The sequence below is a fragment of the Apteryx mantelli genome, chromosome 4, assembly GCF_036417845.1.
Source record: "Apteryx mantelli isolate bAptMan1 chromosome 4, bAptMan1.hap1, whole genome shotgun sequence".
NCBI classification, from domain to species: domain Eukaryota; kingdom Metazoa; phylum Chordata; class Aves; order Apterygiformes; family Apterygidae; genus Apteryx; species Apteryx mantelli.
In genome coordinates this window covers 86,910,759-86,926,738 of record NC_089981.1, presented here as the reverse complement: position 1 = coordinate 86,926,738, position 15,980 = coordinate 86,910,759, and the positions used below count along the sequence as shown (strand labels likewise).

General features: G+C 47.9%; 1 protein-coding gene across 3 annotated transcripts in view; it reads right to left on the bottom strand.

Annotated features, from left to right (window-relative positions):
- TXNDC16 (thioredoxin domain containing 16) overlaps positions 1 to 15,980 on the bottom strand; it is a 52,612-nt gene that overhangs the window by 33,984 nt on the left and 2,648 nt on the right. For 2 of the 3 annotated variants that reach the window (XM_067295171.1, XM_067295173.1), the window contains exons 2-9: positions 10,031 to 10,233; positions 9,464 to 9,546; positions 8,093 to 8,166; positions 5,990 to 6,064; positions 5,528 to 5,649; positions 4,915 to 5,005; positions 1,667 to 1,823; positions 257 to 423 (exon numbers count right to left, since the gene is read on the bottom strand). In XM_067295171.1, coding sequence (XP_067151272.1) covers positions 257 to 423; positions 1,667 to 1,823; positions 4,915 to 5,005; positions 5,528 to 5,649; positions 5,990 to 6,064; positions 8,093 to 8,166; positions 9,464 to 9,546; positions 10,031 to 10,220 — 959 coding nt within the window. In that variant the 5' untranslated portion in view covers positions 10,221 to 10,233. The remainder of the gene's footprint in view (positions 1 to 256; positions 424 to 1,666; positions 1,824 to 4,914; positions 5,006 to 5,527; positions 5,650 to 5,989; positions 6,065 to 8,092; positions 8,167 to 9,463; positions 9,547 to 10,030; positions 10,234 to 15,980) is intronic. The other variant, XM_067295172.1, reaches the window with a different exon arrangement.

The window sequence follows — 15,980 nt, the reverse complement described above, 5'->3', positions numbered from 1 at the left end:
CCACTTCTAAACCAGCAAGAGACTCAAACATTTCAATCTGCCCAGCCAGAGGCTGAAACCCAACTAATCTGATTCCGGAGAAGTCCTCAAATGTGACATGCTCTCGCAAGAGAGAACCTAGTTTTACTGCCTCTCGCACAGATCTTAGTAAGCTCACTGACTATGAATCCATTATCCTGGGACTCGTTGTAGGTAATAAAGCTCAGAAACATCACAGAAAGCAAGGAGAGTCCCCTGAACACCTGAGATCAAATACCTGGACAATAAGGCAACTCCCGCTTTCCCCAAGAGCTGCCAGGCCACAAACTCTGCTGTTCTCCTGTCTGCTTCATAGGTCTCTTTCTGGCTGAGGATGAACACAAGTGGCAGCCCAAGCTGTAAGTGAACAGTGGAAACCTTCTCTGGATCCTCAGCAACTTCTGTCTGGAAAAGAGACATTGTTATACTGCAGCACATCTCCACACATTTGAATGTGCCTCAGCTCTCTTCCATTCAGCCACCTATATCCATGGGGCTTCTGGGAACTTATTATCTTTGAGGCTTGTCAAACACATCTGAAATTGGTTGACAGACTCAAAAGCAATTGGCAAGGGAGGCACAGAGAGGCAGACAGACAGTGAGACTGCAGGAAGCCTCATTTCCTAAAAAACCAACCACCAGATCGCCATCACTTTAACAAGCTGATAGAAGCTGAGATGAAAGGGAAAGAACAACTTCCCCACTGAAACTTTGAAGCTAGGTCAGGGTTTTCACAGTCTGCAGTTTCCAATGCTAGGAGGTACCTCATAGTCTCATCTCTTACACAGTCCAAGCCACCATGCATTCCCCAGCTGAAGAAAGCCACCAATCCTGATTCCAAAACTTCCATCGAAGCAGAACTCATGCAACCCTGGTTAAACTGTTCCAACCTTTCATGACCCTCCCTGTTAAAAATCTGGGCTTTATTATGCTTATTCTTTCTGGCCTAGCAATTTTGGATGTCAAGTTTCCATTAATTTTTAAGAGAATCTGGCATCCATTCCCTGAGGCAGTTTGAAAACCCTGCCTGTAAGAAACAAGAGCTGCCATCCTTTCCCTTCCTGTATCTGACATGTTGCTTCACGACAGCATGGAGCTGCTTAAGGAAACACTTAAGTTGGAGGATGCACTTCCCAGCTCATTTTTCCCTACTTTCTGCTGAGCAGAGCTGTCATCAGTGGGAACAGGAGACCTGTTAAAGTTTACTACTCTGTGGGAAGAGACAGCGGGAGTCTTCTGTCCCATGTGCTCCACCAAGGCAGGAATCACTGCTATCTGCCTCCCTCAAGTGATCAGTCTCCTGTGGGAAGCCCACAAGTCCCAGCAAAGTCAAAGGGGCACCTCCACTCCATTGGGAACGACGCCCTTTTCCACTCATAGTGCTTACAGACAAGTACAGGAGCATACCTTCGCGCTGGGGCTCTCTGGAAAGGAGGTCCGAGCAAGCCCAGCAAAGTAATGGTGTGTCACTCATATCCAGTCTCAAATCTGTTCTTTGCTTGGACCCAGCCTGGGAGCTTTACCGTTAACTTCATGGGGAAAGGTAGATTCTCACCCTCAGCTTGCCCTCTGCTCAGACCTCCCCCAACCTCATATCTGCCCCAGCTGCCCTCACACTGCACAACCTGCAAGGACTTCCCAGTCATACCACGAGGGGAGCCCCCATGAGCTTGAGGTGTCTGTGGATGTTCAGCATCGTCAGAGCCTGCTCCATGGGCGTCCTCCTGCAGGGCTGGGCCAGGTCCATGGCCTGCTGACAATGGCAGAAGAACAGCTGGGCAGAAGATACATCAGGCTCACCATTGCTGCAAGACAGAAAAGGAAACAGTGTTGAGCTAGGGATCCACCACGGGGTTTTAAAACACCCTGCCAGAATGAGAGTGTTTGCTGCCATGTTTTACAGGGCAGATGATCCTCAAATCCAGGGTCTGGAAGGCTCATGGGACTTTTCTGAGAACCCTACTGCTCCCAGGCATCATCTTCCGAATTATGCAGATCATCTAACAAAGAACCTGACTCACTGGGTGTAACATAACCTCAATCCCAGACCAGCTGGCCCAGCTCATCTCGAGGAAGCCACAAGCTAAGTTCTTCTCAGTGGGACCAGCCATGTCACAGAGGGGATACTGGCAGGAGGAGAACAGATGAAGTACATGCTTGCTCATGTCTGTTACCTAACTGATGACATCCTACAGGCTGTATAAGGAATATTTCACCTTTTGGGCAGGGTTGGCACGGCTGTGCCGAAGGAAGCAGCGACATTTTGTTCCCTGGAGCCAAATAGTTCCTGGTCCTGATGCTATTACTGGTGTCAGCCTGCAGGTCAACTTTGGGAGGTCACATTCCTCTTCCTATGCATCCATTCCTCATCTCTAAAATAGGGATCACCTTCTTTGCAAAGGGCTTTCAGATCTCTCCTTGGAAGAGCAGAGCGTTACATTAAGATCCCAAAGCCTGCAGCCCTGGTTGGCTGAAAGCTACTCATGTTGGTGAAGCTACTATCATTTCGCTGGCTAAGGACATGGCCAGCTGGCATCCTCTCTGTTTTAAGTAGCATGAAGCCACATCCTGTCCAAAGGGCAACCGTGCCATCTAGCGGTAGTCGCAAACACCATCTTTGATCATAATCCCCAAAGGACAGGATCACAACCTAGGGAAAGACCACTTCTGTGATTGCCCTGGTGTTACCTGCATTCAGCCACTGCCTCCCAACATCTTCCAGGTAAGGAAGGGCTGAGGCCCTGCCTGGAGAGGAGAAAGCTGGAGGGCTCATCAACACGACTATGTCCAAAGAGCTGGTGGACCCTGCCACTGTCCTGCTCAGAAGTGTGAGAGAGTGAGGAAACAGTCCCCATGGTTGCTGGGATCTGTCTTTCAAGTTTCCTTCTCCAGGTGTGGGAATGGATGGCTTGGCCACGGCCAGGAGGAAGTTGCTGAGGCAGGGCCTCCGTTGAAGAGGCGCAGATAAAAAGGAGAGGGGAGAACTGCAGCTTGTCCTAGATGAGCTAGAAGAGGAGCTGGAGCTATCACTGCCCATGTGTGCCAGGGTCTCCTGTCAGCAAAAGGGACACCAGCCAAAGGGTCCCATGACCATGCCTGCACCCACTGCTCCCTGTCCCCGGTGTGCCCTGGAGTTGCCTGAAGTATGAGCTGTCCCCCCAAAGTTCCTCACCCTCTCCTGAGAGGTGAAGGTCCTGCCATGTTGCAGCTGGGCAGGATGTGAGGGTGAGGAAATAAAACACAAGCAGGTAAAGATATTGCCATGGTGCCACTTATAGGCAGGCCATGCATTGAAAATAACATGCAATAGGCTGCTTGTAACCTCGCTTGCCAGAAGCCTGGGCTGTCCTCAATGTCAACCAAACAAAGAAAGGTGAATCCCATCTGTTCCCAACAGTGGAGGTGAAAAAAACGTCAGAGTCAAGTAACCACACAGCCCAAACCTCTGCAGCTATGACAGGCAAATTGCAGTGGAGACATGAGAGCCAGAAAAGCCTTGTATAAACCCTTTGCTGAAGGTGCAGCATCCTCTTTTCTCCTGTCTGACATCTTCACCTTCCTCCCTCCCAGCTTCTGGACTGCAGCAGATCGCACAGACAGCCTGGCCATCAGCAGCAAGTCATGTAAAAGGATCTGCCCTTTTATTTCAGCTCCTCCCATTTCAGAGGGAACAGATGGCCTGAGCTGGCCAGATCCAATGAAGCCATCAGGTGGGAAGTCTCAAATACTACACTCCAGGAAGCACTGTCTCATGCAGTTGAACTACAGAACTCACTGCTGCTGGAAGTCATGGAGACCAACAGTAAAAATGGGTTTAAAGGAATGAGACAGTTTCCAGGAGAATGAGTCTGCTGGTGTCTGTTAACACTACGACGCAGGTCCAATGCTGGCTCTGAGAGTCCTGAAACTTCTGACTACCAGAAGCTGGGTGGCTGCACACAACAAATGTCTGTTTTCTCATACCCCTTGGTAAGCATCTACGGCCATGGCAGAGGTAAGATACAGAGCTGGATGGCCTTTGCTCTGACCCACTAGAGTTGTTCTTATCTTTCTCAGACAGCCAGATTTGCTCAACAAAGCACAAGGCATATTTTGGGACTATAACATCAGTTATATCCACTCCCAAGAAAATCAGTGAGGTACTAGCACAGACCTCCTGACATATGTGAGCTGCACCGGGGAGAAAGGAGGGGGTCTGAGTGGAGTGGTACTCCTGATCTGCAGTAACTCCAGCGTGACCTCACCCACTGCACAGATGGATTCGTTCACAAAGGTCCAGGGAACCCATGGCTGAGAGTTAATAAGTCAGCCACGGAAGGGAGACAGAGGGCTCTTCTCCTATGAAATCCCATTCAGCGAGCAGTCATAACATGGCTGGTCCAGGAACACAAGCACCAGCTGTTTTTGGCAAAGCAAAATAGGGCTGACCGTCCGTCTTTGACATAACAACCTAGTACCATCCCAAGCTGGGGTCTTTTACCTTAGAGACGGAAAATGTACATGCAGGCCCTGATCTTGCTGTCATCCAAGGGGGCTGAGAATAGTCAGCACTTCCAGCTGGTTGGAAGCAGATCCCTAAATATCCTTGAGGACTCCAAGCTGATCTTCCACTGGAAAATATCTGCCCACAATGTGTTCAGTGATCACCCCTCATCCTGCTCTCTAGCTCAGCATGAGGCCACAAGTGAGCTCAACTGCAGAATAGGCCTGACATGTGAATGCTCTAAGCTCAGGCGGAGAGATCCATTTCCAGCACAAGTGATTTATTTCTCCCATGCAAGTTAGCAAGGATGCCAATGCCAGATCTGACCTGGGAATCTAAGAAAACAAGAGTAGAGCAAATGCTGCAGGGAAGCTGCTTTACCGGGGCGGGAGTGGGGTGGTGTTTGGACATACCCAGTGTCTTTCATCAATGTTGCCTCAGTTGTCAGAACAAACTGGTGGGCAGTTCCATAGACGAAAGCCGCCTCCATCACAGCTCTGTGCTCTGGAGAGGAAAAAGAAAAGCTAGACTAATTCATACTTTCTCAGCCCACTCCAGATCTCACCCTTCACCCTTCACCAGTTGTAAACATCAAGGCCCAGAAACCTCTCAGTAAAAATACAAAACTGCTTGAGGACACTCCTCGAAGGTAACTGAGTCACTGGAGCTGAACCCACTTGCTGATTCGCAGTAAACATGAAGATGGTTTAAGTGAACGCATTTTACTGCATAACCAGAGATTTGCTAATGGGTTTATTCATTAAGACAGCAAACTCCTGGCTTGCTTTCCCTCTCAAAAAACATTTCTGAATGTTTGTGAGCTCCCAGCAAAATAGCCCTGGAATTTTCCTTTGGAAACACAGAGAGACAAACAGAGGTGGAGAATTCCCATCTGGATCTGGGTGGCCCTTTTATGTTCCTACAACCCTTCACTTGAAGGATTCTGGGTCAGAAACCCAGCTCCCTTCCACCTTAGTAAAGAAAGCTCTGGGAAGAGAGCAAAGAGAAAAAGCTGAGTGTTATTACCTGCTGTCCCAGTAGCTGGTACATATGCAAAGACCATGTTTGACCTCCCTTTCAGCGAGTTTTCTATGTTCTGAAGATCTGCCAGCGTTTCAACATATTTAACTTCATTAAAGAGCAGGGCACTGAGAAGCCAGAAAAAAAAAATCATTAACAGCTATTTCCTTTTAAGAGAGAATTTGCAGCCACACAACCATGATGGGTAAAACAGAAGGCAAAACTGCAGCTTCTTGCTGGCAGATGCAAGATTCACAGCCAGATACAGCTGCCCAGATGTGTGTTGGCAAGTCATCTCAAGGGCATAGATTTAACAGGGTCAAACCATACTGGGGAGAGAGGCAGCCTTCTACTTGGCTGAAAACAGCCTCTGAAATATGCGGAGTTTGTATTTAAACAAAACTTTCTATCAACAAGTGAAAATGGAAAGTAAACTATTTCATAGAGATGAATCTGGTCTGTACTTACAACAGAACATTAGCAACGATGGAGTTCACATCAAACAAAGCATCAGTAGGGAACTCTCTGATGAGTATGTTACCTCTGGGGAAGGAAGAAAGAAAATCAACCAAGAAACCATGAAAGACTAGTTACACAAACTAAATTCATTTTAGCTGGGCTGAACACCTCCTGGTATCTGCTGGCAGGTACAGCTGGAAAGAGTCAGGACTGAACTTGGGGAGTTACTAGAACTAGTAGAGTCTCCCTGCTAGCAGTTGACTTCCTCCTCTGTCCAGGCAATACTGTCGGCAAGATACAGCAGAGTCACCTCTGTCACTGCCATTTCATTCAGCATCTGGGGACTGTTGATGAGAAGCCTAGCACAGAGTGTGATGTTACAGAAGGGCTTTATCTATGAAGTATCACCCTCTGATATGAAGTATCACCCTGGTCTCTCACCAGGAAAGGAAACGTTTTTGTGGATCATACATAAAAGTCAATTGAGCACCTCAGTTTTGAAAAATCTCTGCCTGATACATGGACAATCTTCCATCTGACAATCCATGGAGAGACCAAGAGATACCCCCTCCATCCAAGGGCTGATGAGCTAACCACACCAGCAGGAAGAGCACAAAAGAGTGTTTCTTTCTGAGACAGATCCAAAACCTAATGGACTGAATGTAATCTTGGGTGAGCTGGTGATGGGAGCCAACATGCACAGAGGAACACTGACTGAGGATTTCTCTTATGGTTTCATGAGGCAGAACTATGTTTTATGGTTTCATAGTTTCCATAAAATTGCATTTTTTCTCAATTTCCCCACTCCAAGAATCTAACTAAAATTTATCATTTTGGATGAGGTTAAGAATCCACTCTCATGCCTTCCAGAAGTTTTGATTCAAGTATCCCATGTCCTCATTTTCCTTCATCCATGCCCTTACTGGACCATGTCTTCCGTGATGCACCAAAGTCTCTTCTCTGGCCAGATCCTCACAGTGCATCATAGCAAATGCTGCCCAGTTTCCCTTGTCCTTCTCTTTCCCCTAACACTACCCTTCCATCAAATCATTTTGCCCTTTTTTTTTAACTATATCTCTGCGTTAAAAAGTAACAGAACTGTTAGCTTATGCTCAAGTTCACAATATAAAGTGATTGTGATTGTTTCACATAAACATTTGCTCTCATCTAAAATAATGTCCAACAGTTATGTCTATCAGGGTCCAACACTCATATTATTCAAGGTCATCCAAGATCAACCTGTACTGTTCTAGGTCCTGCTAGCCCAGATTCCTGCCTCTGACAGCAGTCAAAAGGAGATGTCCAAGGAAGAACAGAAGACAGGGCAAGCAATATAGCAATATTTCCCCAGAATACTCTCCAAGCTTCCAGCAATTTGTAGCTTCCTGAACCAGAGGTGCTGCTGTTTGCAGCACCTGATAAATATTTATTTCATGAACTTGCTCATTTGCTTTTTGAAGCTGTATAAACTTTTCATATCCATTGCCTCCTGTGACAGGAATGCCATAGATTAACTACAGTGTGTGAAGAACTCTCTCATTTTGCTAATTTACACTTGCCCTCTGCTAGCTTCATTTGATGGAAGAGACAGCTAAATCCAGGTAGAGACAGACACTCTGCCTCTAACTCTGATTGATCCTTCCAGGATAGTTTATACAGACCTGGAACAAGGGCTGTCTTTCCAACACTACTCCAGAGCCCCCAGGCCACATCTGCAGCTGCCATACATGCACAGAGCTCCTCTGGGATCAAAAGAACTGCACAAAATTTTATCTGAGGCTCTGGTCTGGTGTGTTTTCCTAGGAATCCCAAGCACAAGCACTACCAAGGCAAGACCTTTAGTCTCCATCCCTGCTTTCCACAGGTTAAATGTGGGCTGAAAGGCAAAGGCTCTGGAGCCACGTATGAGTTTCAGACTGAAGCATATAAAAGCATACAAAGCATATACTCCACGTGTGTTGAACCTTATGGAGGACTTTCACTAAGCTCTGTCACTGCTGTCCTCATGGCTCCTTTATTTCTATGCAGACATTTCTGCTTGCTGACAGCATTTCCTTCAAACCTTTGCACTTGAAAGAAATCACAGTGTGACACCCAGAAAGCCCGCCTTACCTGAACAGGTAGGCTTTCCTTAATGCATTTTCTTTCCCACAGTATCTTGAGACATCTTCTTTGGGACAGTTAACCTAGACATTGAAAGCATGTAGTTGGACATTCAGCTCCACAAATGACTACAAACATACAGCACCAAAGCTTTCTCCCATTCAAGAGTGTAAATACAGCCTTTCCAAACCTGCTGGGAGAAAAAATATGATCACGCAACACGGTGAATGGAGGCCAGTGCTGAGGACTGGAGTTTGTAAGTCATTTCTCCAGCTCAGCCTGCCTTGATCAGGGTCAAGCAGGAGCAAGGGACCTTATGAACTTCCCAGTATATTCAAAGTGACAGACCACAATTTGCTTATCAAACCTAGTCTGTGTCTGGAAGAAAAGCAACATGTGTATATATAAGCACTTCTTATAAAATCCAATTACATTTGTCTGAATTTGCAATTCTCTCACCTAAAGCTGCATAAAATTTCAGCTAAAAAAACCTTATTTTAAATATTTCATTGGATTGAAAATAAGTGAACTGACACCATCCAGCATTCCTCATGGCTTGAGCTTCCTCTTTCCCAGTGCACAAGGCTGGAAGGAGAAATGCAAATCCCATGCTCTGATCGAGACCAGCAGGCTGATGCCTTCCTGGGCAGCGCAGTGGAGATGATATTCACCCTTGTACCCTGCTAACAGGTACAGAGTATTAACCATGCAACACTACACACCAGTTGCAGTCACTTGGGAAGTCACGATCTGATCAGCCAGCTGAGGCTGGCACATGGGTTTCCCATGAAAAAGGCCAATTTGCAAGAAAAATGTGAATAGCTAAACGCCCCCTAAACCCATGACTGCAAGTCAAAGTGTTACAGTTTTGTACCTGCAGACCCTGTGGTCATCCACGCACCAGACTCCTGGGTCAGACCACAACTCCAACTATGCCCTAGGAGGCTTGTCAGGAAAAGGATGCGCACTGGTTTTACTGGGTTCATCTATTGAGACTGAACTGGGAGGCCAGGAGCAGCTTAGGCTGCCTGACTCACTGTACAGCCAGTCTTCTGCTCTGCTCTCTAACCATTTTGGGAGCTTGTGCAATGTAAAGCCTTTCCTGGACACAGGAACCTGCCCCTGTCCCACAGGCAGAAGGTGTGACACACCCCACAAAGAGCAGGTGCAATGCTTTTATTTCATAGCAGTGTGGTGTGGTTACTGCAGGCACGGCAAGGGGTAAAATGGGATGCCCTGCTCAGCTAGCACCCACTTTCTTGTGGGATCCCACTGCTATCAGTTCCCAAGGTCGGTAAAGACAAATGCTGCCCACCCTGCAACCATCTCTGCAGAGATAACCTGCACAAATAGCCTGTCCCCCTCCTTGTCCCCATTTACCTTCACCACTGAAATCCCATAGTCCTGGAGAGCCTCAACCGAGTTCTCAATCTGTTCCAGGAAGGGCTGGGCACTGGGAGGAACTGAAACATCAAAAATAGCTGGTTTCAATATCTTCCCCTTACAGATGAGGCAGAAGGAGAGCAGCTTTTCTCTCTGGGCCAGGCCCTGCTAGCCTTGCTGGGAGTAACTCACTCACAGCCTGCCCATGTTTGCCCGAGGTACCTCTGACGAGGGGGAACATGGGCACTAATGGAGCTATCCCTTCTGGGCAGTCCCTGAGTCCACCTGGATTTCCCTCCTTCCCTTCACTAAAGCCACTGTGACGCCCCTGGGTGCCAGGGGTTGGAGTCTTAGATCAGAGGCCCCCAAATGGCGAGATATCCACCACTTAGTGGCAGAGCACCCACTGCAAAGCGGGATGGCTTCCAGCTGAGCTTGACTTGCTCTTTCAAATCACTTGGGGTTTAAAATTCTTAGGAATTGCCTCTTCATTGTTCCACTTACGCTCATGCACACCCTTACACGAGCCTTTCCTGAAAATCCAGGCTGATGTTAAATACATACCATTGTGGCTGAAATAAGCTAGGGATGCCCTGCCAGCTTGCAAGCTACTGAAATACTCCTGGGGGTCCAACTCCTGCAGCAGATTTGCATTTCCCAGCATCAGCAGAGAAGCAGCACAGAAGAGAAGGAAAGAAAAGGAACAAATCCATCTGTCCATTTGGGCTGAGACGGTTGTATCAGTCACAGGCATGGAAAAGCCACAACTGGAAAAAAAACACACACATATATATGTATATGAACATATATGAGTGTCTTCTGTTTAAGTAGCTGCAGCGTAACTGTAATTTCCAAATGTGATAGTTACACAAACATCCTGAGGGCATCATGAACTAGTTACTAGAACAGCAGGTGATTCGCACAACTGTAAAGATGACAGCAAAGGCCGTTCCCTTTCCTCTGAGCTATATCTGCAAGTACACGGACCCTCAGTGCTTTCAGTTTAGGGCTGTTTTTCTTTATTTCTTTCTCTCTCTTTTTTTTTTTTTTTGAGATAGTTAAAGATAGTCAAACAGAAATTACACAGGCAGGCAGAAAACAGTGTCAGTATCATACAAAAACACCTCAAACTCTTTGAACTGTCATTAAAAACCTTTGAGGATGCAAGTAGTGTTGTATATGCGGCTGAATAAGGTGTTCACAAAGGGAAGGGCCACACTGTTCACTCTAGACTGTGACACACGACCTAGGCAGGTTTAAGAGCCCTCCCTGCAAGTGTCTGCCCAATCCCTCTGCAGTTCAAGGCTTCAGGTAGATCAAACAGGAGAGCAGTTTGTAAGAACTCCCTGAGCCTGTGATGTCTTGCTCAGTCTAAGCTTCATGTTACTGTTTGACATTGGTGCCACAGGAGCAAAATCAGTGACACATACCTGGCTGCAGGACAGGCCCAGCAGCTCCCCTCCCATTCCAGGTCTCCATGTGGAGCTGGCTGGGAGAGAAGCCAAGGCACCGTGCTGGACGTGTGTGAGATGCTTCAGAAAACAGGGCAAAGACCAAGAGCGCAAGACTGCTGCAAGAGTTCACCAGCAGCACTCCCACAGGTGCCTTGCCACAGCTGTTTAACTCCTCCGGCTTAGATAAAAGGGATAAGGCAAGCTTCATGTGGACAACTAGCTCTGAGCAAGAGAACCATAGGATGAGAAAACATCCTCCCTACTTCATTTCCCTGTTTAATATCAGGTTTTCTTGCAGCCTGCTATTCAGGTATCAGACTTTGCTGCTGAGTGGGCTAACGCAAGGCTAGTTCCTGGTCAACAAAGGAAACAAAGCTGGAATTCAAGCCACGGAGAAGCTGTTTGCTTTGCATCATGAGCTGCAGCTGTTTTCTTTAACAAATGCCCCTGTGTACATGAACTATCATTCCCTTTGGCACCGCATCAGATGCTGCCAGCTCACTGTCACTGCTCTGTGATGAGCCCAAACCCAAATACTCAAAAACAAGTCCCCCTGCCTTGCTCCAAAAACGGGAATCAGTGAAAGAGAGGCATGCTCACCCTGCAGGGGCTCCCTCTCTTTCCCTCATGTATGCGAGGTGTTTGGTCAGGCCTGAACAACACACAGGAACAGAGACAGAGCTGAGAAAGGAAAGAAACCTTTTCTTCGCATCTGAAAGGCTTTGATTCTCTCCTTTTCCAGTTTGGGAAGTGCCAGGCATTTCTATCCCTTTGCCCTCCCATCTGTTCATCTGGCTTATAGAGAGGACAGAGATCAGGGCGGGGTGGGGGGTTATTAAATGACAAACTTGGCTACAGTGGGATGGAAAATTAAACTCATTCCTGGCACGTGGGAACGAGCCTGGGTCAGACAGGAAAGCTTATTAGCAAGGAGGCAAGGCCAGAGGAGCAGCCTCCAACGACTCGGAGACTTCACAGTTATACCTCAAGGATGGTGCTAGCAGTTTAAAACAGAACTCCAACTTCTCCCCAGCCCTGATCCCTCTTCACACCCCCTCCGGCTCTTGTGCTTTCTCCAGCATCTACCTTCTGCCCTCTTCACTTTTCTGCATGACTACTGTTCCTCTCCTTGCACCTTTCCCAAAGTCAGCCCTGTATCCCCCACCACCCTATCCCCTCACATCCTCTGCTTTTCTAGCTCTTCACACACAGTTGTGTGCCCATCCCTTCACTATTCCTTTCTGTGTCTTCTCACCTCCTTATTCCTCCCTCCTGCCTGGAGGGGGTCCCTCTGTGCCACATCCATCTATTGACCCCTCTCCCTACCCTCTTTCTAGAGTCCCTACTGAATTTCCCACACCCCAGGCACCCAGTCCTCTCCAGCCCCAATTTCTGGCTCCCTGAAGCAATGATGCAAATCCCAGAAGTATAAATGGGAATTTCATGAGCACTTGCTGGAGTGCAGAGCCAGAACTGTGTGTGAGATTTACCATCCACATTCAGGAGTGATTTGGAGCACCTGGATTTGGGTTTTTTTTTCTCCTGTGTGAGTCAGGCCCCATGAACGCGTTCAAGCTCTTAACCATTGAAAACACATCTCCAATCACTGTTCACTGAAGAAAAATTTGTTGTCAGTCTGTTGACCTATTCCTTCAACTTCAGTATTACAACAGGATCTAAATGCCCCAGTGAGGGTCAGTGACTATACCACCTTTGCTTGTATCCTGTCATCCCATCCTCTGTCTCTTCCCATCTCCTGTTTTGCCCCAAATATCGTGTGTGAGGCCACTGAGTGCACCTCTTCTTAAACTACCGCAAAATAGGGCCTGTTCCCACTCTAGAGGCAAAGTCAGGACTCACACAGCAGCCAGTCCACAACTACCACAGCTACAGCACAGAGCAGCTGAGATGGAAAATACAGGCACGGAGAGGTGAGACCTCGTGCCACAGGCAGCAGCGAGAGCTAGATCCCACGCTCCTGGGAAGCTACCCAGCCGCTTCCACTGGCTAGCTCTGCTTTTCCACCAACACTGAGTAAAATGCTGAATATCTTCCCTTGTTATTTATTAATGTTTTGTCTGCCTTCAGATGGCAACACAAGGACTCTGATAAACAGATGGGTTACTCTGTTTCCTTCCTCTTTGGAGAGCGCAAGCAAAGCCTTTGGAAAACTTGACTTTACTGTCCATGTAAATTCAATCTGTACCAAAAGGGCTGTCAGCCCTCTCCTCTCACTGTATCATCCAGCAAGTGCATCCTAGTTCAGGTTAGAAAACCAGGGCCTTATCCTACATTTGTCATCGTCTGTTATGCAGCATGAGAAGGGAAGCGCAAGGGGAAGGAAGAGAGGCGATGTCAAGGGAGATTCTGCTCCTAAAGCAATGACCAGGACACAAGTGCAAGAAGGACGCTGGTGGCTCATTGAGGGTACTGGCTGTGCTGTGCCAGGCCCACCTCAGACCTGTAGGTTTAAGGGCTTCCCAGCAAGCCTGGGGACTTGAATATTCCTCTGCAGTCAAGATGAAGCCTGATTTTACCCAGTTGTAAAGCAGGATCAATATCCCAACAGCATCACGGAATTAAGAACAGTCTTTAAAGCATTCAAAGCTTGGTGGTGGAGCACTGAAATTGTTCATCTGGGGATGGGAGGAATCACCACCCTTGGAGGAGTTTAAGGACAGGTTGGCCAAACCTGTCATTTAAGATGCTTAAACAGAGCTGGCTGAGCCTGGATGCGGGGAGAAACCTCCAGGCCCACTCTCCCCAGTGCTTCCTGCCTGGCGGTGTCAAAGCTCACGCCAGGTTCAGAGTGTCGCAGTGCGGCCCTGTCAGAGACACTCTGCTAGAGCTGCGCAGTGACTGGGTACCGGAGCGGTCCAGCACACAGTGACAGCTCCATGTGGATGTTTAACATTGCCACCATTACCCAGCTTTCCAGACTCAGTCTTTGCAGGAATATTTGGCTTTTAGGCCATCTCCTGTGTTACCTCTCTTCCATCGATGGAAAATTAACACCATGGGGTTGGAAACAGCCAGAACTCTGTATTGCAGCCACTCACAGGATTACCAGGGACGTCTGAACCAGCTCCCTTGTGTGGGAGTGACTCCCAGGCAAAGGATCTCCCCAAGAGCTCAAGAGCATCCAGGGAAGAGGCTGTGGGTAAAACTTCTTTATACCCTAGCATATCCCTGCTGACGGAAAAGCACCTTGGCTGACCCAGGCAACTGGCACAAATTACAGCTATACTCTGGCAGCTTTCACTCAGGGAAGGGCTCCGTCACACTGCTGGGAAGCACTTAAACCCACAGGCCAGGGGGCAACCTAGCACAGCATAGCCAATATGCAAAACCTGGCTCATGTTTTCACTCTCATTCCTTCCAGCCAGAGCCAGGTGAGGTGGTAGAAGCATCTGTAGATGACCTGGAATGAAACCAAATACAACAGAGACACACAGCACAAAATTTTGTGTTGGCATAAATTGCCTGTGTCACATCAATTTTGCTTGGGAATCCCACTGCCAGGGAGCAGTAAAGGCCAACCGCTCCACAAGGGACGATGAGTTGGGAGCATGACAGTAACACAGGCACAAGCAGTGATCTCACTGATAGGGAGTTGGGATGCAGAGCGGCATGCCTGGGTCAGGATCAGGGTCACACACAACAGTCAGGCACAGCCAGCAACTGAGCCCCCAGCAAGTCCATAGTGATGAGGCAGGTCCTGGGTCAAAGCAGGAAGCCAAGCCTGTGAGTCTGGGCCAGGGTCAGACTTGCAGAGGCAGGAGACAGGCGCAGACAGAGCTGCTGCACAGCTGCGATGTAGCACAGGCAGCAGCCACTGGTAAAGCCTCAGCTTAAAAGCAGTTCCAGGCCGAGATCCCCTCAGTCACCTTTGTGGTCCCATCTACTATCCTCTGATACCTCACATCCCAGGGACTCCAGCAGCTATTCCATAGCTCCTCCTGTCAGGTCCTTGCTACCCTGCAGAAGTCCCAGTTGCTGTCGCCCTCCACAACCAGGTCTAGATCCACGTCCTTATGTTTGGTGGGCTTCCCCGAGTCATCCTCACCTCCTCTGTAGAGACTCTTAAGAAGAAGTCTTCCTCTAACTCTTCTTTCATTCCTGGCTGCCAATATTTATTACTGGGGAACACTGCCAGTGATGGAAAATCTACCACATTGCTCAGTAAAGTATTTTTCCCCAATGATTAATTACCCTCTTGCAAAAAAATACACTTTATTTCTGGTCTGAATATGTTGCACTCCTGCTTCCCCTTCATTTTATTTCATTATATGGTATCTTTCAGACTGCAGAGCCCTCAGCAAATTTTTACTTCCTTGTAGACAATCCTAAACCATAATGGAGTCACCTCAGCCTTTCCTGTGATGATCAATACAGATTCACTCTGTGAACGGTTTGTTTATTATTAAGCTGGTTTGGTTTTTTTAATAACCGCACTTGCCTGCCTTCCATGCCCTTCCAGCACCAGCTAACCAGTGCTCTGCCCTCCAAAATAGATTGGCATAGGGATCACACGACAGCCCCCAAATCCACTCAGGGCTGACTCAACCCAGTTATCTACAGAAGGCTAAACAGGTCTGAAGCACTCTCTCTGGCATGGCTGGATCCCCCAGAACACGCATGCCTGCTGCTGCAAAATGCAAGGGGGAGCATCACATTGACCAGCCAGTCCCACGGCTCTTCCAAGAACTACTGCAGGTTTATCAGCAACCTTCCTGCACTGTGGAGATGTGTCCACAGGTTTCCTCCAGGGGCTGCAGAAAAACTCTATGAAAACCTCTCAGATCCAACCTTCTGTTCACTGGATCACACATGAATCCCTCTAGCCACACACGACTGCCTGACTAGCAAGCCTTTCCCACGATCCCAGCTTCACAGACTGGTGCCCAGCTCAGCAGTCCTGCAGTCTTTATGTGGAGGTGTCTGACTTCAGATTTGCCATCATTTCATGTACGAAACTTGTTTGCAGTCACTTTGTCCAGACTGTCCCAATCAGTGTATTCTCTGCAAACTCATTTTCTCCTAAGGATATGATAGAATGA